Consider the following 23457-nt stretch of genomic DNA (forward strand, 5'->3'; position numbering starts at 1 on the left):
AAGCTTCAAACCTGCTGGAAATCTAAATGGTATCAAAATATCAACTTTATTTTGCTGTGGCTCCGTGCACTCGAAAGTTTTCTTTCTACCAAAGTGATAAGTTAGGGTTTTGAAGAAGAAAATGCTGGTTATAATCGGCACATATTTCACCCTTGCTAGAAGGTTCATGAACCAAGCATCAGATCAAGAAAGTGGGACTCCAAAAATAGCAGTTTTTCTTTACTTTCGTGAAAATGCCGCTGCTTTCTGGCTGCGGGATGAACTCCAGAGAGGATCCTTGCAATATAATTTCCAGCGATCACCTGGGCAGAACGGGATGGCTTTAACTCCAGCTGCCGGAGTTGTTGGGGCAGGGACAGAGGGCAAAGGAAGAGCACCGTGAAATACATCCAGCTCAGCCAAAGACAGGTTATGCCCCAGTAATTGTAAAGTTAAATTTGCATGGATCCAAATAGTTTAAATTGTGTTTAAGCACTTGGTGTCTGCGGTTCAGTTCAGCTGAACAGCCCGACCTCTGCTGCCGTTGCATTTGCAGCCTCCTGCTGTCCTTTTGGCTCTTCCCTGAAATCTGGGATCTGGGAATGTCGATGTGCTAAAGACAGCAGTCCATAATTTTGAAACCCATTATATGCAATTACCTTTCTGTCCGAGATCTGAATCTCTCCTGGCCTTGTAAGCTGGAAAGTCGAGAAGAAAGGAAAATACTGAAGTGCTGTATTAGCATGGAAGTTTTTAAGTTTATGTTTTGGTCAACTAGCCTGGCTAGAGGAAAAAATATTATTGAATTATGGAAGGTGTCTGGGAAGTGTTTTGGATGCTAAATGTTACTCAAAGGATTGTAGTAAATGGTGGGTTGGACAACTTCCCCCCCCACCCCCCCCGGGATTTTTAGACATCTCAGATGGTATTTGCAGTTGCTGCGTTTGAAGCAAAGTGGAAAAGAGCGGCTGGTGGGAAGGGAGCTGTGTACTTCGACCCTCCTTTTACAAAGACACTGGCAAAATTAAAGCCTTAGCTAACAAAGGAATTATTTGCCATTTAATCCTGGATGCAGGATTGCAGCCGTAAACCCACGCCAGGCGTGCAACAAGGCTCAGGGCTTTTTCCCCCATTGGTTTTGCTGTGCTGCGGTTGCTGTAAGTGATGTGGCTCATGTCGGAGAGGGCTGGATGGTGTCAGCTGTGCTTAACAATGCGGCTCGTGCATGCTGGAGGAAAGCACTTTTTTATCCGCCTTAAACACCGCCTGTCTCTTAGACACAGATGCTTTGTAAAAGTTAGTCTATAGGTAATGCAGCCATGGTTCAGTTATTGCAGAGGTCATCGTTCAGTCACTTAGGAAAATTCTCAATATCCTTCTGAGTAGCAATTACACATGCACACGCTCTTTTTTTTAAATATATTTTTTTATAGATATATATGCACACCCACAAGCTATAATTTTTAAAGGGCTCTCTCTTCCTTCCAATAAAAACAGCACGTGGTTTTCTGCACTACCTTTACTCCCCAAGTTCATTATGGTTTTTTGCTCAGGGTGGGGCGGGCGAACAACCTGAAGCAGCCCTGGAACATGCTGGCCGGCTGCCATGCAGCTGGGTAATCCCTGCAGATACTTTCTTCCCAAGCTTTTAAGGCTGTTGAAGACAAGTCTGTAGGGTTAAGATAGAAAAATATTCCATTTAAGAGCATAATTAAGAATAGCTTGCATGAAATGCGTAGCACATAGGCCATAAACCCGACAATTAGAGCGTCTTAAAGTTTTAAGAAGCCAATAAAATGAGGGAACTAAGGCTACTGCAGGGGTTTTTTTAGCTGTTTCATTTTTAACTATACAAAAGGCTTGCGTTACCCATTGCCGCTGACATTAGATATCTCATTAATGGGAATGGACCAAATATTTTCACGTACCTCATTAACCGTTTCTTCTGGAACAGTCAAATTGCACAGTTGCCATGATAAAAGTGCAGGTGGATGACTAGAACATGGTTGTTTCGCTGCTTCGGTGCACCAAGGTTTCAGCAGTGACATGCACGTGGGATTTGCAGGTTGCTCCTTTGTTGCAAGCATTCAAAATCCTCCGGAGCTAGCTGGAGCCTCGGTGCAGTCACATAAAAATAATAGCAAAGAAAATAAACAGCTTTTACTCTAAGGAAGCAAGGTCCTTATATGGACCTGAAATATTTCGGTACTTCCCAAGTATTTATCAACACTGCCATGATGGAAAGAAGCATTGCCTATTCTAGACTTGTGGATGGAAACGGCAGGCAAGATTTTTTACATAGAAAACCGAAGGAAGCGGTGCGTAGCCTTGAAAATTCAACGTGCAGCTTCTGAGTCCTCGTCCAGTGACTAAACGAAGATGTCAAGCCCTAAGAAGCCTTAACCACCTTCTTTCCTTATTTCTTTTCTTTCTTTTTCCTAAGTCCCTTGGCGTAGGTTGCACGTTGGGAAACGTGCGCCTGTGGCTGGAGCCCAGTGGGAGTGGGGACGGGGCTCTCCAGGGAGCACAGCGTCACCAGTGACTTTTGATCGTGCAGGAAAGCGTGCCAAGGGATTACGTTAACAGAGCCAGAGCTCTGCTTACCTTGCCAAAGGTGAACCCTTCTGCTGACAAGGTCCTTTTCTAATAGGGGAGCAGAGGTCTTCTTGCCGTGGTAGGGGGACGGAAACTAGGTTTTCTGGCTTGATATATTTAAGGAGGTAGCTCTTCAAGATGGGAGAAACGCAGTTTATATGGTGTTCTCTTGGCACGTGGGTGAAATCAGTGGCCTCGGTGGCAGAGGTTGTAAGAGCCATAGGTCACGGCATCGGTGTGGATATGAAGATGAAAACTGTATGGCCCTGTGCCCCACCAGATTGTGATTATAATGGGCAGGGATAGTAGTCAGGGGACCTAAATTAAATGTGTAGGCATCCACTAGTATTCAAACATAATTATGAGCCTAGAGAAATCACCAAGAGGTGATGGAAACATGTAAATAATTGGTGGAAATCACAAAATACTGAGTAGCTGCTGCTTTCTTAATTTTCCTTTAAGTGGACGATATCCTGCAGCAAAGTAACTGAAGACAACGCTACTTTTGGGACAGCCGAAGGCTCCGGCTGCTGCCATAGAAGTGAATGGTAAATCCTGCAGGAAGCTATATTGCCAGTGGTGATTTTCAAGTGTGGAAGGAGAAGCAGCAGTTTGTGTGGATGACTTTTGCGGGAGGATGGGAAGGAAGGTTGTGTTGAGCAGCTCAGACTTCAGAAGAGAGCTTGAAATTTAATGGGAGTTCCCCAGAAGTCAGAAGAGTTCAAAATAAGTCCAGAAAGGATCCTTGGGGAACAGGAGAACTACATAGAAACATATAGTTGGCTTTCTTTTTTCTTTATTTGTTAATTGTTAATCCTTATAGACCATATGGGAAAGGTACAGAGAAGAAAACAAAAATTGTCTTGGATGGAAGCAGCTCAATTTTTGCACAGTAGGAAATTAGCTGAAGTATTTTGCTTAATTCTGAGTATCAGGAAGTCAAGAGATTAAAGTTGCCACTGGTAAAATCTAGACATGGGTTTTCATTTGAAAATAAAAAGGTAACTGGATCTGTTTATAGACACACTTGCCCTGTTTCCTGTACCAGGATGCTGCTTTAAGGACTCAAGAGCAAAAATACTCTTAAAAATGTTGTTTCTCAGTTCTGTGAATGCCTTGCGTGTGTCAGCTGTGGTATGGGCCGTGCATCTGAGTATGCTGAAAAGCTTTTTATCAGCCAGTGCAAAGTCCTCAGAGCAACAGGGGATGAACCTTAAGCATCTGTGTAGTACCTTCATTATGTAGGTGCAGTGAGAAAGTTGGTGTATCCATAAAATAAAGCCAGTGAAAGGAAAATGGCAGCGTGTGTTTTGCAAGATCTGTCTAGCTGCAGAAGAGATTAGCTGGTCCCAGGCGCTTCTGCCCAGAAGATGCTCGCTGCCTCCCTTGGTCTGTCCTCAAAATTGCCTTCAAGTATCTGTGAGGCTGCTTGCTTAGGTATTAAATAAAATCTGGTCGTATTAGAGAAAGGGGAACTCAAACTTCAGGTATTAGCACTTGGATTACAAAAGTGATGCAAAAATAATGTCTGAAAGCTAGAGGCAGTTTTACCTGGTACAGGATGAAGAAAGCTACTGTGCTGCTTGTAATTTTGGATGGAAAGAGCCCATTCTCTTGTCATGCTGTACAGGATGCTGGGATAATGTCCGGATACAGAGCTTTCCTCAAGGGGAAGTTTCTTTCCCTAAAGGATTATACCTGTCATTTTGAAAGGCCTCCTCTGGGAGCCCTCTACGGGTTGAGCTTCCTCCTCCTGGTGAGCTCACCCGGTGGCCTGGAGATGGACAGTTCCTGGGCAGTTTTCTTTGCACGTCCTTTTTCTTAGCCCCTGTTGATGTTCCCAGTTTTGCCCAGGTTTGAGTGCCCTGCGGCACCTTTGTGGGCACTGGTGGGTGTCTCTGCAGCCAACAGTGCCGTTGCTGTGCATGGGTGACATCTAACCATGCTGTGGTGACCTCCCTGTGAGGGCGTCACAGCTGTCAGCGCTGTTCTTGAGCAGTCACTGGGTTAATCGATGTCTAACACGTGATGGGTTGCACCGAGCCGGGACTCAGCAGCAGCGTGAGGACAGAAAAGCTAATTTGGGTATTTCCCAGCAGCTCTGGGGTGGGGACAACCCGTTTTAGCTTGGTATCTGTTGCGTGTCCCATGTAAGGTGCATGGCTTTTGCTTACGTCCTGTAGTGGCCTTTCTGCTCCCCTTCCCTGGTGATGTCCCCAGCAGATGCTGGAGCAGCTGCTCCGTGGAAAGGGTACGGATGGAGGCCTGGGTGAGTGGAGTCTCCCACTGTGGGAGCTCTTTTGCCCCCTTGCGATGGGCACCTGGATTATCCCCAAATCTCAGGTGCTTCCAGAATAGCTTCTTGTGAGGTTATGACGTACTGCCTTTGAAAGCCCCTTGAAATGCTGGTGGAGCTGTTTTAGGGACATGGTGTGGTCCTGATGACCTAAGCTGAGATGGTTCCTGTCTCCTTTCGTCTGAGGTATCACCTGGAGCCACACTTCGGGGTTTTTTCCCATAAGGCTGTCCTAGTTGCGGAGGAATTTGAGTGTCGCCTTCCAAAGCCCACTTCACTAATTTGATCACAAAAACTTTAAAACACTTTGTTGATGGGTTATTTGAGCTCCACATGTTCTTCCAACACTTTGGAGACCTGATGACCCAATGCATCCCCTGTGGGTGGTAGCCTTTGGGTGCTCCCTGGCTCACCCTGCTCTCTTGGTCCCTATCCCCAGCTGCATGAGGGAAAGAGTGTCTGGGACCATGGGTTGTTTGATCTGTATGTTGACATCTGGAAACGCAATGGGTTCATTCCTTGCTGTTTGATGGGTCTCTTTCCTGTGGTGGCTTGAGTGGTCAAGGCCATCTGTCACGGAGGTGGACTTCCATCCTGGGCAGAAACTCTGTGTTGGGGCCAGACCAGTGCTGTCTAAATACCGCCCTCAAGAAAAATGCTCTGATGAGACTGTGTGATGCTCACAAAAGGTTTTGTTTTTGTTTTGTTACCATTGCAGTGACAGCTATATTGTGCGAGTCAAAGCTGTGGTTATGACCCGAGATGACTCCAGTGGGGGATGGTTGCCGCAAGAAGGAGGCGGTCTCAGTAGAGTTGGCGTCTGCAAGGTCACGTACCCGGAGGGCAATGGAAGAAGTGGATTTCTAATCCATGGTGAAAGGCAGAAAGACAAACTGGTAATAGACCCTAATTCAACTTTTGTCTGTTCTTATAATGAGAATTATCCCAAATCTATTGCTATTGTATTCTTGTGCAAGTTTTATTAAAACATAAAAAACAGGCGTGTGCAAATAGTACCAGAATGGAGAAAACAAACCCATCTGCGTCTAGAATTGCTATCTTTTTCTATCTGGGTTGGCATGCTGCCACCTGGAAGGAGCAGGTAAATTTTCGACATCCATGTGCAAAGACCCCCTTTGATGATTGAAAAAGGGCCTGTGTTTTTTTTTTTCTAAGACTAGCGGGGGTAAGTGAGAAGTGAATTGAAGTGTAAAGAACCCATGAAGCCAGTCACATTGCACTGAGTAATGGAGTGCAAGCCTTTAAAACGGCCATGAATTATTTATGTTGCGTGCCGTTCAAGGTTTGAACGAGCAGAGTGAGAATATGAAGACAAGCTGTCTCTTATGAATTGACGCACTCGGTTTCTCCTGGTAGCTGTTTATCTAAAAAGGAGCTCTCTTCTTTCCCCGCACAAATCAAATTAATAAAACCTTTTCCCTATTTCCAGGGTCTGTTTTAGATGTTATAGTTTGTTATCTTGTTTCTATATAGTTGATTCTTCTGAAATTCGCTCCTGTGAAGAGATGGGCTAGCTTAAAAATAATGCTCCCTGCACAGGCTCTGCCAACTCAGTGTTTGGGCAAAAAAAGTGCATTATTTGAGTCGGAAATGATCTTGCTTTCAAAGAGACTGGCGTTTTAAAGCTGTTTCAAGTATAGTTTGTCTTTTGCAATACTCTTTTGCTTAGGGTGTGTTTTTTGACACTATTTGGGAGCCATGCTTATGGTTTTGGAGGACAGCGTAAGACTAACAAGCTGTTCCTGTTCTCCCTGAGCATCATCCTAGAGATGGTTTTTGGCACAGCAGAGCTTGAGATGAGTGCCTGGCTGGGGGTGAGGGAGGGGAAAAAAGGTGAGGGGAGTGTTACAGCACCTCCTAAATCTGCTGCTGGCAGATAAAATTTCTGTTGAGCAAAATTATTGAGGGAAGAGGTTCTCCCTCCACCTGAGCCCCTGCTAGCTGTAACCTGTGCCACACTGGGTCTGCATCCAAAACAGGCTCCTGGGGTAGGGAGCAAGCACCTACTCAAAGCACAAGCAAAAGATGAATGTTCAATGGTTATGAGAACAATTACAGTGTCTGGTGCTTATTAGTCATCGTTTGGTAGGGAAGGATGTTCCCCTACACGAGGCATGACTTGGCTTGCTTTTGGGTCCGGGCTGAGATGGTGCCGGCTGTGTCCTTGGGGTGGGAAAAGTGACTTTGCTCCTCTTTCGGGGTTCGCGCCCTCCCAGGTGGTGCTGGAGTGCTTTGTGAAGAAGGACCTGGTGTACACGAAGGCGAACCCCACCTTCCACCACTGGAAAGTCGACAACAGAAAGTTCGGGCTCACTTTTCAAAGCCCCGCTGATGCTCGAGCCTTCGACAGAGGAGTGAGGAAAGCCATCGAGGACCTCATTGAAGGTACCGCGGCGGCGGCCACTTCAACCCTTGGAAGAGTGGGGAAGGGGGGTTGAGTCACAGAGCTGGGAAGAGGGATGGTTTTAAAATCAGTTCTTGGGCGTGGATGTCTCTTGTGTCTCTTGTGCACGTGTCCAAGTGTAGCTGGGCGCTTACCCTGTGCTGAGCTTACTTTTAAGAACCGAGTTTTCTCATCCCTTAAGGAGGGAAGGGATTTCAGTCCAGGTATTTTCCAATCCTATCTGGCCTGGTCTGTCCAGACTTCCCCCCTTTATCATCGAGTCTGTTATTACTGCTTTTTTTGATAGGCTTGGGTTTCACGCTAGCGATGGCAACTCAAACAGCCCAGGCTCTTCTTTATGTGCAGCCGAATCTTGTCTTACTGAGTCTTTGTTAAATCATAGTATGAATTCCTGCCTGGAGTTGAATAAAACTTTGTTTTGGTTTTGGTTTTTTGCAGTAATTAGTTTTGTCTGCGTCCTCTTAGTTGAATGGTAGTTCTTGAAGACTTTGTTGTGTTTTGGGTTTGTTTTTTTTTTGTAATTCTGTAAAAAATGCGTTTGAATTGCCTGTGCTTTGAAGTTGTCATAAATTTTTCCTTCTCGCATTTCATTGCAATCAGGCAATCATAATACAGCTATAATTCAATAGCACTTTATTTTAATGAAATGTGATTCTTCATGGGTGTTTTACTTAATTTTTTTTTTTTTTTTAACCATGCCACTTTATGTAGGGACTTAGTGGTCCAAAGTTTTTCTCCTTCTCACCCGGTGTGACTGGGATATTTTTATATGCAGATGGTATTATTTTTTGAGGATACTAGCTCAAGTATATATACAGATGTGTATTCTTTTTGAGGACATTAGCTCCATAAGACAGCTTAACGTTCTGGGTGCCCTGTCCTTGCTTTAACATGGAAATGGTAGATACTGGGAGAGAATTAATCCCCCAGGGCTCTTTCCTGGTAAATACCTCATCAGTTAAGAGGAAGGATCTTCTCAACTAGTTATTCATTTGCTTTTTCCTGTGCCATTAATGTGAAGAAGTTACAGCTAGGTCTTCCGCTTTCTTCTTTTTGCTTGCTAAAACTGGGAAGCATTTTGAGCCATAAAAGTGATGTTTTATGTAAGTGACACGGGAGTGTGCAAATTTTCAAGGAGATGATAACTCAGCTGTACTGAGTGGTATTTTGGAGATGCCGGTACATGGCAACTCCTGTTCTGCTCTTTCTGATCCATTTTACAGTGGAGGTATTTAAAATCAAGTTCTGCTGTATCTCAGATACTTCAAAATCAGCAAATCTATATTTATCCCATTAAGAGCACAGACTGATCCTCATGAATGTGTTCCTCCTTAACTTCCAAATAAGGCTCTCTGAATGCAAAACAATAACTGGCTCGTGCACACACAGTGTCGGGCAGTGGATTTCATTTGTCGTTCATTTTTTGTTCATGTAGTTGATCAAATTTAGCAGGTAATATTAAGCACAACAAACTATGTGCATTCAAAACTTCACTTCATGAAATCGCTGCTTTGTTATTAATATTTAACCGATTAGTTTGTTCCCTGTAGCGTCAGAAGTATAGAAGTTCTGTGCACAAGTACAGGAATCCTATGCAGCTCTGTAGAGCGTCTGGATTTTTTACTTTTAAAGCTAATGTAGCAAATGGCACAAATGTTTTCCCATTACTTAGTGTTTTAAGTGGGCTTTCGCACTTAGCTCTGCACATCTTTGTGATGATGCAACTGAGAGCAGCCAAGGCTGGTGCGGATAGCATTATATAAAGCACATTATTTTAAAAAATTTCCAGAATGAAGGTGGTACAAACTGTTCAACTATTTTAGTTAGGGATGTGATGTGGCCCTAATTCAGTATAACAGTGAGCTTACATCAAAAAAAAATGCCTTTGACTTGGGGTTTCTCCCCCCATCAGAGCATCTTGCTGCACCCAGCCTCCTTGGCCGCCTCATGGGGGGGGTGAAGCCAGCCAGGAACGGGGGTCCAGGACCCTTGGTCGGGGGTAGGGAGAGGGGTCACCCCCTTTTAGCCACAGCATAAATTTACTGCCGAGTCCAGTGATGGCGTGTGCCACCCTCCCTGCTGCCCTTCTGCGATGTGGGTGCTGACCAGGCTCTCAAGCTGCTCCGGAGGGGGACACCCGTGGGGTGGGGAAATAGGTTGGAGGAAGGTTTTTTAAATATGTTTTTCCACTTTTCCACACGATTGCCAAGTAATTAATGAGAACTGCACCCCAGTGTTTTGCTCTTGTCTATGGTATTTCCACATTTCAGCTCCTTTCAAATACTTTGCCTACATGGAGCAAGGTGGTTCTCTGACAAATAGCTGATAACAGAGAAGACCTTTACAATATATAACATCTTCCAAAATTAGAAGAAGGGAAAAAAACCAATCTAGCTCTTAATTGTCAAAGTGAGGTTTATTTTTTTTTTAAATAAAAAGTCACTTTCCCCCCAGATTGAGGGAATATGTGAAGAATAACTCGAATATAGTTTCTTGACAGCTGAGGGTCTGGTCTTGAGCACTGATTCGTATGTAGTTTTACCGTTCTTCAGAAATGAAAGTCTTCTGTAATTGGAAATGTTAACTGCTATTTTTAACATGGTTAATTAGCATTGGCAGCCATGCAGTTGCGTGTCAAGAAACACTTTTAGATTTTACCTCTCCAGCCCAGCTACCAGTAGATGTTTTTTCCTTCCTTAATTTGAGCCACTCTTTTACACACCTACAACATACAAAGCTGTGAGAATCCAAATGTTTACCAGCCTAATTAAAAAAAAAAGTTGCATAGAAATGTCATATGTTCAAAAAGCTGTTGTTTTTTTTTTCCTAGGGTCTACGACTTCCTCGTCAACGCTTCACAACGAGGCTGAGGTCGGCGATGATGATGTCTTCACTGTAAGTACATGTAACCCGAGGTCGTTCTCCTTTATGCTCTGGCTTACATGGTCAAGTTGGAAAGGGTTTTCTTTTTATGCCTTGGGATTGGCTTCTAGCCATCACCGTTTTTGGCCAGTGGGTGTGTTTTATTTGATGGAAGTACATCCTCTCCAGAAGGTAAAGCCTTGGGTTTCTGTTGCCTCCTGTTGCCATGTGAAAAGCATGGCAGAGCAGATGTTGTCAGGGCTAGAAGTGAGCGAATAATAACTCTCACATTTCCTATGGCTTGGTCTGAGTGGTGCACACACCTCTCAATACCTCTCTCTCTGTCTTTAAGAAGCTTCCCACAAGCTAGAGTAGATGGCTACTACTGGGGTGCGTACTCAAGGAAATGAGATTTTGAATTGCAATTGTTAACAAAAGCCAACTTTAAGTGTTTCACCTATGCATGAAATGTAGAAAGTTCAAACAAGTGTTTTGCAGCTGGAGGAAGGCACAGTAGCATGCTATCTACCTAACCATCAGGGACTTAAGTAGGAGTGAGTTGCTTGTATTTAATTTGTGGTAATGTCTAAAATGAGTTTTGGAGCTTTTCTGAAACAGAAGAAGCTACTGTCCCCTCTACACTTGCACGCTTCAAAAGATTATGTCGGATGAAATTGTAATCCGATCATGGATATTCCATGGGCTGAAAACAAGACGCTCACAACGAATACTTTGTCTATTAAATTTATTTGCTCAGCTTCAATCGCGAAACCCCACGCACATGCGTACGTGAATTAGTTATATTATAAATGCCCTCCTTGTCCCGCGGCGCAGGTGGGGACTGGATGGCAGGAGGGTGGAAGGTGGGATGTCTTCAGCGCAGCAGCAGCAGCAAACTCAGTTAAAGTCGTCTTTGGGATACTTCCCTGCATCTTTAGGGTGAACGAGGAAAAACTGAGGACGGGCCTCAAGCTGTTTGAAAACGGGCACTGGGAAGCACCCAAAGCCAAAATACGTTTTTGAGGGCGATGTTTCACCGATATGGGACCAGGGCAGGTTCCCTGCTGCGTTTTGACCAGATCCTCCCGACGGCTGGCATGTTGTCCACATCTGTCCTTTTGTCACGGCTCCGGGAGACAAACAACAGCAGGCAGGGTTAAAAGGTGACTTCCTGCGCTCCGCAGCAAAACTATCATTAGCAGCTGCTTCCCAGCTACCTGCCAGAAGTGATTTATAGGCACTGGGATGGGATGGACCGGGGGGGAGGCACTGCTGGAGCCAGAGCGGTTTACTGATTTGTGCTATTTTGTCCCCAAATTCGCTGGGTGAGCCATGCTCTGCTGGGGATGGATGATCACGCTGGGCGTGTGTGCGGCTCTTCTGCACTTGTCAGAAAGGGGATGACTGTCAAAATGTGCATTGGGCGGGTGTGTGCCAGCTCTCACTGGGTTAGACATGGAAATACTCAGTGTTAAAGCAGTGAAAAGTAGCCTGTGGAAATAGGAAAGGGTATTTTTGCTAAAATTCAACCAGGTGACATTTAGGGACCTGGGAGTGCTCCTGGATTTCTCCACAAGCTCAAACTTGTGGTTGAGTGTTGAGTTTTAAACTCGTAGGGTGCTTTTTACTGGGAGGAAGAAGTTGTTGCCTTTAAGTAGGTGTTGCTTTACCTTGGGAAAGTTGGGTGAATGGTGCTCCAGCTGCATCAAAATCACTCAAACTCCTGCATTCAAAGTGAAGAGCCAAAACCTCGAGAGATTTTCCCCCCTACTTGACCCCGGGGAGGTGACAGATAACCCCCTGCCATGCAGATATTTATGGGTAGGATGCTCAGCGGAGAAGGAAGAACGAGCTGCTTGATAGCATTAGCAAGGAGGGAAACCTCAGCTGCAGTCGGCACCTTGTTGGGATCCAGGGGGACGTTCACACCTCGAATTGTGCCATGCCTGGCAGCTCTCTCTGCATGTTGCGTGATCTCCAGAGTGTGAAAGGGACTTCACTGATGGTGGTAGCTTGCATGATGCTGTTGGTCAAGCTGTCACATCAGGGCGGGTGTGTTGTCATACTCCAAAAACAAGGCTTTAGGAGCATCTTTTTCCCCAATATTTCTTCTTTGCTTTCCCGGGATGAAGTCTCTCCTTCTCCTGCAGTCCTTAAGCTCTTTGAAGCTCTCAGCTTCCCATTTATCTGGTAGGTGATGGAGTATGAAGTCTGCATAAGCCAGAAATAACAGACTGAAGCGTGGAGGGCTTTTAGACTGGAAGAAATTGATAGGGCTGTGCTATGTTTTATTTTTACCCTTCTGTTTCATTCTTTCTTTGCACTTCTTTTTGACTTGTGTGTCATAGTCCATTTGGTCATCCTTGCACACAAAACTTCTGTACAACTTTCCTGTAAACTCTTTTGTCCAGCCACAGCAGTGGATTTTTCGGGTTTGGGGTTTTTTTGCTCTGTTTTAAAGAGAAAGTACATTTGTTCTTTTTTATTTCCTAAGGTAGTTATTAAAATCTTCACAGTCCTCCCCCTCTCCCACACATGCATGAATAAACTTAAATGCGTGCGGCAGAATTTTCAAAAGCATCTGCATGATTGAGTCATTTAATCAGTCATTTACCCGTCTCTGAAAATCCCAGCCGTCACTGCTACGCTGCTGCCTCAAATATTTGGCCCAAGGTCCTGCCTCTCCTTGAAGGTGTTTCAGTCTTTTCAGCCACAGTGGTCCAGAACTTCACATTTCTTGCACTACTTTGCAGGCAGCCACCCCAACTTTATCTTGCACGTCAGCCCTGATGTTTGCACCAATGTAATGGTACTGGCTTTAAAACAACCACCCTCATTACATATAAGCACTGACCCTGATACAGCTGTTGGATATTGGTTGACGCGGGGCTTTTATACTGTCCCTGATCCTGTTAGCTTCAATACCGCTCTGTGGGATGATGACTTTGTGCATATTTTTGTGCGTGCAACTTGTACATCATCCGTTTTGTTTATTCGTCAGCCAGCACACAACCCTTCCAGGCATCCAGCAAGTTATTTACATGGGGAACAGAAGGTTTGCCCCGGAGGCAGAGCTCTCCCTCAGGCTATGATCTCGTGTGTGTTAATGGAGGATCATTTTCTTGTACCAGAAGGTGTTCTTTTTGTTTTGAAGGGGGTGAATTATCTGCAGGTGTGGATATGTGAGCATGTGCTTGGGAAGCATCGCTGGTGTTGGTAGCCTTATCTCCTCCCATCACTGTAATTTGCAGTGCCAAGACCATAACTTGGGCAGCAGTACCTTGCCCCATCCCTACGGTGTATGCTCCCCATCCATTGTTCTGAAGCATGGGTTATGTCTTTAAAAACAGAATTTTACCATCTAATAATTTTCCTGTGGATTAGACCTACAGCAACTAGACAAATTGGTACAAACCTCTGTTCTGAAATTCATACGTAACAGGGCAGAAAGCAAAAGTATATAGAAATAAATGTCACTGACTTGAGGGCAATATGCTTATTTCTTAAATGAAATCTCCATTTAGAAGTTTTAACAATATGTAGTTGTGTTTCTTTAATTCCAGATCCTCAGTAGAGCCCATAAATGTTTTCCATATGTTAGCAAATAAATTTCTCCTGTCTTGTACATTATAAATCGTCCTCTCAAGAGATGCAATCTGAGTAAGACTAGCCATCCGTTCTGTCTCCATTGGGGAAAACATTGTCTTTGCAACGGTCTGAGATTGTTCTGTTTGTCTTCATCCATCCAGCCTGTATCTTCAGCCTTCTTTAATTAACATTCATTTCAGAAATAACGTTTAATAAGGACTGAATATATTCTGTAGTTCCTCAGCCACAGAATTTGCCATATAATTGAGTTCTTGTGCAAAATTTTTTCCTTAATCTACACTTTTACTTTCAATTACAGATAATAATCCCACAAGACCATGAAGTGAAAAATGTGAATTGAGTCCAAGGAAAGAAAAGTCAATGTCTTCCAGAGTTTGCAGAGTGCCTGAAATGGTCTCTTTTAGCAACCCATCCGAAAAAGCAGAGGTGTTCTTTCCGAAACCTTATGACCGGTTCAGCTGAAATGCCGCTCGTGTTTTTCAGATAAATCCGCAGCCTTCTGCCTGCTTTAGTGCTAAAGAAAAGACACCCACTGGCAGGAGGAGCAACAGCTCCCATGTCAGTTCTGGTTTGTGAGCTTAAAAATGACTGCAGTCCCCTTCTGGGTTAATGGGAATGTGAGGGAGAAAACAACAAAACCCAACCTTACTAAGTTTGATATGCATGTTACAATCATAGCTGTTTCATGTAATCAGTAATAATTTTTTAAAAATCCTAGTTTTTGTTCAAAATGAGACTTGCAGAATTTTGCAGGTAGAGCAGGCATGATCTAGAGGTGCATGGCTGAGCTACAGGATTGCGTTTCGAGATACTTGATCCATTGTTTCTCTTGCAGACTCCTGGCTAAAAGCTTGTTTGCCTCAGTTCCTCAACTACAAGACAGGGAAAATACTCTCCTGCTTCACTAAGGTGATGTGGACAGATCTTGCTACCACCACTTTTCTTCTCTATGCAGGGTCCTGGTGCTGGGATTCACACTGGGCTTCCAGCAGAAGTCTTCAGACTCAGGTTTTCACCATGAAGTTGTGTGTTTGGAGCGATCCTGTGCCCCTCGTGCCTTTTTCTCAGCATGAACGTGTACTCCTGTGCTTGGGGATGTTCGAGTTAGGAAGTTTGTCATGTGGCTTGGACACTGCTGACAGTCATTTAAGAGACAGACACAATTACCCATTCTCTGCCGTAGCGGTGCAGATTGTGGCAGATGTTAACGTTAGCCCTCCTTGCATCTCTTCTGGTTTCCTAATTAAAAAACCAGATTTCTCCGTGCTGCCTTTCCATGAAACCTTTTCCCTACTTTCATCTCCCATGTGGGCCTCAAGCGTGTTACAGCCTCACTATTAAAATTTATAAGATTTATGTTAGTTAGATAAACACTAAATCTAATTTTTCTTGCTGGCTTGGTCGTTTCACGTTCAGATGGTTCTTTTAAAGAACCACTGTAGCTCTTTTTCTTTAAAGTAGATATGTAGAAACCCAGTCCAATTCCTTTGGAATATATTTGTAAGTTCCGTGTGATGCTGGAGCATCTCTCGTCCCACCCCTCTGTGGAAAATGATGTTGCCGAGCGTAGAGAAGCACTGAGTTGCAAGATTTATTTCTTTCACGAGTTGTGCTCAGGGATTGAGGAGCAGCAAGAGCCTGCAATTTCCTTTTTCTTAAGGCTAAGATAAAGTAAGAGAAAGGAAAAATGCCTTTTGGAGGAGCAGAGCTCTGTATGGGGGTGATGGGGTGCGGTGCTTAGGTTGCCACCGCGAGCAAATCCACCTTGTTTGCTCTGTGAGGCTGAGCAAGGCGATTAGAGGATTGTCGAAACGATAGGACTAGATGGCCTTACCTATGTTATTTTTCCTGCTGAGCAGCCAGCTGTGCTGTGCATGTACAGCCGAAGGGTTCACTGCTGCTAGCCACATCCTCTGATGTCTGGATTTTGGGCTTGCATTGTAAACCACAGCTATTCTAATTCAGATTTTAAAAGAAAAAAAAGTACTTGCCAAGAAGAGAGAAATTCACACACAGAAACCAGCAGGCTCAAATTCCTTCCTCCAAAAAAAAAACCAACCAAAAAAGCCTTTCCTGGCTTTGAGCAATGAACTAGACTAAGATTTATTCATATTTTTTTATGGTTGGGTCTCTCAAGTTATACACAGTGCTCTGGGCATCCCCATCCTACACTTCAACAGTCAGTGCAACACCAACTTAGCGATCGCTCGTCATGTCTGAACATGGCTTTCGCTCTTCGCACTTCAGTGCTATGAAATCTGCCTTGATTTGTTCCAGCAGACTGACTACCAAGGTAGTCCCGGAGTCTGAAGTCATTGGTTTATCTGTAGTTTAATTGGGTTTTTTCCTTCCTCCCATTAATATCAGGGTGTATCAGCTTCTCAGTGGAATTATTCCTGCTTTTATGCCAGGGGTCAGGAGGCAGGAGAGATGCCACTGGAATAGTGAAAAGGTCCTGAATATTCAGTTGTTTTAAGGCTAGCTTCTTTTTATTCCTTTTTTTTCTGCCTTTCTTCAGGTTAACTTTGCCCACAATAAATTCATGTCACTCAATGGGAATGGATAACGATGCTTAGAGAGATTTTTCAGTAGGGAAAGTCAAGTGGAAAGTTTTCTCTGGCTGTCAGGTTTTTTTATAGTGTTGTGTTTCTCCCTTTCCTTCAGGACCTCCTGTTTCTTTTAAGTAATGCTGGAAATTAACCCATTTATTTTCTTACTCTTTCTATCAATACAAGCAAGCTATACTCACTGATAACTTAATATCGTTGTCACTGAGACAGAGGTGTCGCTGCTGTCATCTGGGTGGCAGCTGCTCTTTTCTTTAAGTCCTTCAAAACTGTAGGGGCAATTACTGTCTACTTCAGCCTATAGATTGTCCTTGCTCACTCACAGCCCGTTGTCTGGACAGAAGGAAATACAAAAATTACTGTGGTGTGGAGGTACACAGAGCTTAAAATCTGTTTATTCTTGTGTATATAACAGATTCATGAGATGTAAGTGAAGTGAAGAGCTAAGGGGAAGTGATAGGAGGGAGAACTGTGGGGTAGATTTGAAGCTTTATTTGCTTCCTTTAAAAGAAGGGAGGGGGAAGTAGAGGTCTCGCACAATTTATGTGTTGATTTATTGTATTTATCATATTGGTTTTTTGCTTTCGGTTCAATCTGTGGTGGGCAAAGCAGGCTTTTCTTCCTGCAGATCAGGAATATGCAGTTTAACACAATTCCCAAATGCACTGAACTTCAGTTGCTTTGGCACTGTTTCAGTCTAAGGCTTTCAAACAGCAAAACCTTTTTCTTTTTTTTTTTTCTTTTTTTTTTTTTTTCCTTTTCCTTTTTTAAACCAAACTATCAGTCTGGTTGTTTTACCACACACAGTCTTCAAACTCCTGAGTCTCCGGCAAGGACAGGATCACCCAACCAGTACTGCAGCGCTTCCCGAGAGTCGGGCAGTCACCGCCACGCCGGCGGGGAGATGATGGGAAATTCGGTCGGTCACGAATGCCTGTGTGCACTTTGTGGAGGAGGCAGAAAAGTGTTCGCTGTCACAAAACCAGACCCAAAAGAAAGGATATGATTTTTTCCGTCCGTCCATCCGTCATGTCGTCCCCCCCGCCCCCCAGCAGCCCGAATACGGGAAGCAGTCCTTTCCTGCAAATATCAGCCTGCTGAGAGTTGGGGCGTTTGGGGTGTCTGTGTGAAGACAAGGAGAGGAGCATCTGTCATTCGGTAACAAATTATTAAGCAGAAAATATCTGTATTGCTATCAGATATTCCAAGTCTCGCTGCCGTGTAGGTTTTATGTAGCTAATTATAGCAGCGACTTGGATGTGTTGAGTTACTTTGCTGAGGGTAAGCAATTTCTCTTGTCACAATTCTTCCTCTCAAGACCGTTTTTTGTAGTGTATTTTCTGGCTCTGTACCGTTCCCACATACAAACACAGTTGGTCCTGTGCTGGGATTGGGATATATCCTGCAGGAAACTGAAATTTGATCTTCTGCTGTGATGGAAGTTTCCTTATAGCTATATCTTGCCAGAACTTGTAAGTGGTGTAATTTGTGCACCAGTTAAGTATTGAGTTTTGTTCAGTTTGCCCCAGCAGTTCAGAGGCGATTTTTGTCAGGTTTTTTTTGTTTCTTTCTCTTTTTAACACCCGTTTTCCCCTTTCCCTGTGCTTAAATGATGATATGGTGGCATATTTTAGTGTGCCGGTTCTTTCCGTTTTTATACTCTCTTTAATTATTTTGTTATGTATAACCAGACTTGCATTCATTTAAGTAATCTTCAGATTACTGAAAGACTGTTTTCTTGTAATAGGCAGTCACCTGAGGCTTTGGGGTGAGAAGGGTCGCCAGCAAACCTGCCTGTAGGATTCCTTGTCCAAAGGTGAATTGACTGGTGCCTCCCTAGCTGTGGTTTCTAGCTGATGAATTCATGATCTGAGTGCATTGTAGCACCATTTCACACTTGCAATCAGCTAGCTGCCTGTTTGTCTTCTGAAAAAATAATTTGGCTGTGTAGTAATGTACTTAAACTATGTGATGAGTTAAAGTGTGAAGCTGTTTATGAGCGTATTCCCTTTTAATTCGTCTGGAGCTGAATGCTTTAGTGTATTTGTGTGCTTAAGGCACAAATGTGTCAGAAACAAAACATAGCCAAGATGAAATTGCCCTTTCTTAACATACAGTAAAATGGAGGGGGAAGAGATTTTTTTCTTACTTTTTTTTTTTTTTTGAAGGATTATTTTTTAACCTGGATCAGCTTACTAGTTGGACTTAGTGCATGGCCCCGCAGGCAACAGCCCAGGTAGAGGGGGACGCAGAGGGGTGAGCATCCAGAGGTGGAGCCGGAATTGCTGGCTGCCGACAAAGCCATCCGTGAGACCCCTTGCTGAAGGTGGGCTTTGCTATTCCTCCCCAAAAGCAGCCACCGTGGCCCTTGCTGTTTCCCTTGCATAGCTCTGATCCCTCGCCCTCAGCCAGGAGGAGCATTTGCAAGTACAGCTCGTCTTTTCCGTGTTTGCAGTGTGGCGGTTTTGCCTACCTCAGCTTGTCAACAGAGCTTCGCAGGCTGGGTTTGTGGCCTTCTCGTTTGGGCCTTGCTTTTGTTCAGCTGTGGTTCCCTGGGCGTTTCTAAGGCATTATGTAAGGGGGACCTGATTTGAGGCAAGATGCCCGTGAAAAGCAAGTTGTTTTCCAGCCGGCTCGGTTCCCCCACCTTGCTTTTGCAGCACAGCCGTGCCAAGAGCAGAGCTGGTGTGGGGGAGCAGGAACGGGGTTGCAGGGGTTATTTTAGCGCCATATATGAAGCCACAGCTGAGGGATGCGACTTGATTGATGTATCTTTAGCCTCAGCGCCGCTGAGAGCCAGCGGAGTGGAGAGGGGCTCCTGCCGTCCCCCTTTTACCAGCATGGCTGACCCCGTGCTGAGCCAGCCTGGGGAAGTGAACCAAAAACTAGCCCTATAAAAGACAGTGTATACTTTTCTGGTGGTTTAGCTCCTTGAGCCAGCTTGCTGTAGGGCCGGAGAAGCAGAAGTGCTGGCTCAAGGGAAACCATAAGAGTGATAGGCTAAGCGGGCGGCAAAAAACCTCCGCCACCCTGCTAATATTCATCTTTCTGCCTGAAATTCGCCGCGTACCCCCTGGCCATGGATACACCACCTTCTGCAAGACGACTTCACTGCAGACCTTTGCTGTGCTTGTGCCAGTGGTACAAGTGAGGTGGTTCTTACACTTGTGGCTGAGCCTGGCTTAGTATTTATGGCATCTTCCTCCTTCATGTTGCTGCTGCAAAATTCATCCTTTGATTGAGACAAGGAGACGACAGGATAGCTGAGGCGGTGTTGATGGGGGTGTGTTATGGCCAAATGTTATGCTTTTACCTTGAAAATACATAGTTGATATTACTATAGTTTTCAATTAGGTTTCTTCTTTAACCTGGGCTATGCAGTTAGCCTTTGAAGCATATAGTCCTTTCTTTTGGCCGCGGGGTGCTTGAAAATTTCACAAAGACTGAAAATGGCCCTTTCCATTATTTTAATATGCAACGTAAGGAAGTCGCTTTCAGCAAGCAGCTATATTTGTAAGCTACAATCTCTCTGGCTGCTGCATTCAAACAAAATGCTTTGTCCCAGGGCACTTGTGGGAGGAGGCACCGGAGACGCCGGCTGGATTTGAGGTGTCTCACCCATCCCTGGGCACTGCCTCTGAAGGTGACAGGCGAAGTTGACCCTGTGCGGGGTGTAAACACGGTTGGAAAGAGGCAGCCTTGGCCAGGGGGATAGAGCGATGATTGACAACTTCCCGCGCCGCGGCAGAAAGGATTGGGGAATCACCGCCTGGCACATAACCCAGCGGCACTGGTGGGGCCGGAGGGATGCGGGTGTGGAGTGAGCGGGCAAAGCCGTGATCGGTCCCGGCATCCCGGCCTCTCTGCGTAATTTAGAGGGCGGAAAGCGTTTGGCTCCTGGTGCCGAGCTGGAGCATCTGTCTTGGCAGTGATATGAAGGGGGCTGAGTGGGAACCGTGGGGCAAATGACTACGTTGCCCTGCTCTTCGTGAGGGAGCCTATAATTTCCACGTGCTGTTTAAACACTGGCAAATCTGGTTTGAATCTGTTGTCTCATGTAACAGGTAGAAAAGAAAAGAAAAAAAACAGAACACACAGAGTTCAGGCCACTTGGAGTGCGCACCCGAGTTTTGCTAGTCTAACCATAATTTGGTTGCATCCTCTCAAATGTGGTGGTTTTTTTTGTGTTTGGGGTTTCTTTTTTTGGAGAGTTTGGAAAGGAAAAGGAGGAGTTTGGTAAAGCTAAACAATGAGATGTGCTTTTACGTGAGGCTTCAAGAATGATTTTCCTTTAAAGTGACAGGCTCCCCCTTTCACCCCTTTAAAGAAAAAAAAAAAACCAAACTGCCTTCTGACTGACAAAATACTGCAGGATGGTGTTCCCTCCGCCCTCAGGCATGTGTTTGGTAGTAATTGAGGACGAGCAACAGAATACAAGAGTCCAGGGAGCTCAAAATGGACCTCTGCCCAGCACAGAAATGCATTATAAACAACTGCATCTAAATAGCCCTGTTGCCTTGCCTCACCTGCCTAATGTGTTTTGCCAAAGGTCTGCTCACCCCTTATCTCGTAAATATTTTACAAAAATTAAATCAGAAGTGATTATAGGAAGCAGTTCATCTGTCTCTGGTTCTGTCTGCAAAAGGAGAAGGAAAGGCAGAAGTAAATAAGTACCATTGCATTTTTAAGCAGAGCCTGACATATTTGCAGTGCATGTGAAGAGGGTATTTTAAAAGTTTGCATCAGCTGTTGGATTCTATTTTGATGATGAATTCCAGCTAAAATAACGTGGATGCTCATAACTGTGTGAATAAATGACCCCTAACTGACTTCTTAAAATATCGTATCAGTCTGCTGTGGGAAGTTTGCATTTAACTGTTCTTTCCCCTCCGTTTGTAACCTGGTGTATTATATAGGAGGAGCGTGCTGCTGAATTCAGAGGCTGAAGTGTTGAATTTGTACATAGCAAAGACGTTAGTGGTGGATTAGGTACAGTGATTCTTTTAGCTTAGATAATCTAATTTTCATTAGCATTTTTCTCCCCCCTGCCCCCCCCCAATCTTATTTTCTTCCTCCCCCCCCCTCCGGAAATTTCTGTATAGAAGAGCTGAGATTCAGCAGTGAGTTATGTGGAGCCATCTGTTCCCGGCTGCGCTCAGCAGCAGCGCAGGCTTTTGCCATCCCCTGTGCACGTACGGTGTTTAACACCCCCCAGCTGAGCTTCGCTCCCTTATTTCCTAGCATCCCTACTCATCTTCCGAAAGGAAAGTTTTTTGGCAGCATTGGATGTCCTAAGTTCCGTGTTAGCACCTTAAAATTAGGAGCTAGCACTTTCCAAATTAATTGCAGCTATGTTGATGGCAAGCGGGTCAAAAACAGAAGACTTCAGAGAGGAGCTGGCACCCACCTCCCTTTGTAGACGCCCCTGTCTCTGCCCCCTGCTTCACCTGGAGACCCTCCTGTGACATGAGGGCACAAGCCTCTACAGGTGGTCAGCTGGGGTCAGGGAGCTGATACAAAAATGATTTTGGGCTGGATTCCTGTGGTTCTCCACGCAAGCACGTGCACAGAGCAGGTGATGGGACCAGTGGGAGGGAGAAGCAGGGACCATCACCTCCCCACGCCGGTACAGACCTCGGCGGCCATCTCTCATGGCCTTAGCAGAGGACAGCTGTGGTAACGTGGCTAATATTACTTGTTAGAGGAGGGAGGCTTTGCTAATCTTCGCAGAGCTGTATGAACACAAATATTGGGCAGCTGATCATCCCGACAATGTTGTAGTCCACACCGAGATGTCATTTCCAAGGCATAAACAGATTAACGGAGCCCTTTATGCAAAAAGGAAAAGCCTGCCTCTGTCCCTAGATGGTTTTAAGCAATTGGTTGGTTTAAACAGTTCCCAGGTTTAGGTAAAAAGATCCTGCTGAAGTGATGTAGCTCATCTCAGCATAGAGAAATCCAATCAGGCCACAGCAAGGAGGAGTTACAGGAATGAAGAAGGAAACGTAGGAGTGCTGGTAAGGAGAGGCTCTCCAGATTGATGAGGACATGAGCGCTTCGTGGGTAGGCAGAGCCATCCTACTCTCACCACTCTACCGTGGGATTGCTGTGTTGCCTAGGGAGCAGCCCCAGTAACTGGGACTTGTGGTTTGGGGTTTTTTCCCCTTAGAACATTCTGGTTTTCCCTTATAAGTACCTGATGCACAGACTCTTCCTTCCATTGAAGCAGTGCTGTAGCCCAGTTGTGCAGTAAGGGCAAGGCGAAGGGGTGTCATATGGGAAGGAAATGTTGTGTGGACCCGCTCACAGCCTCTGGTCCTGGGCTGAGTCTGAGCAAAATGGGGTACTGTCTTACTTCAGTCCTTCTCTGACTTTTGCAGGCATTTCTCTTTGTATCTGTTCAAATGCCTGCTTTTGCAGAGATGTGTCTGAAGCGTTGTATCACCAGCAAGTAGTGAAACAGGAAAATCTCACTGAGGTTTCCCCTTACCACATCTGAGTGTTTGCCGTATCATTTAACTGTGTCTGATTCTCATATATTCTTTTTACTCCTCAAAGGGAGCCATTAAGCCACATCTGTGGTCCATGCAGAACTGACTGATGATGCCAGAGGCGGGTTTAGCATTAGCTTAATGGAGATGATCTTGTGCACTGAATCCTTGTAAATGTTCCTTAAGTTTTGCTGACTTAAGACAGCACAGCCACCAGCATCTTTCTGGCACTAAAAGCTATAACCACAAAACTTAAAAATAAAAAAGGTAGCACTAAAGCTAGCTAGTTTTCTGCACTTTATATTGGTATTTCTGTAAGTGTTGACTAGGAAACAGTCCAAACATTTGAGAAATTATAGTCCTGTTCTGGTTTTAGAAAAATCTGAATCCATGCTTATTGTAATGGTTGTGTACAGCCAATTTATCTTTGAACTGTACTGGAAGATGATCTAACATGAAGCTTTTCCTTCAGACTCTCTGCTAGGGAATAGAACGAGATTCAGCTCCAGCAGTCCTCAGTGGATGAGAGTGTCAGAATGTTTCAAAATGTATGGAAACGATTTTCTTCAATACAATTTCTGTCTTGTCTTCAGTGATAGGAAACAAACAAATTTGACAGAAGCATTTTCTTCC

At 44.7% G+C, this 23457-nt stretch overlaps 1 protein-coding gene across 2 annotated transcripts in view; it reads left to right on the forward strand.

The window, feature by feature from the left end:
• The window catches only part of SPRED2 (sprouty related EVH1 domain containing 2), a 63470-nt gene that overhangs the window by 32127 nt on the left and 7886 nt on the right, over positions 1-23457 (forward strand). For both annotated transcript variants that reach the window (XM_050894915.1, XM_050894917.1), the window contains exons 2-4: positions 5589-5766; positions 7108-7276; positions 10126-10190. In XM_050894915.1, coding sequence (XP_050750872.1) covers positions 5589-5766; positions 7108-7276; positions 10126-10190 — 412 coding nt within the window. The remainder of the gene's footprint in view (positions 1-5588; positions 5767-7107; positions 7277-10125; positions 10191-23457) is intronic.

Source organism: Gymnogyps californianus, chromosome 3 (genome assembly GCF_018139145.2).
Source record: "Gymnogyps californianus isolate 813 chromosome 3, ASM1813914v2, whole genome shotgun sequence".
Lineage (NCBI taxonomy): Eukaryota > Metazoa > Chordata > Aves > Accipitriformes > Cathartidae > Gymnogyps > Gymnogyps californianus.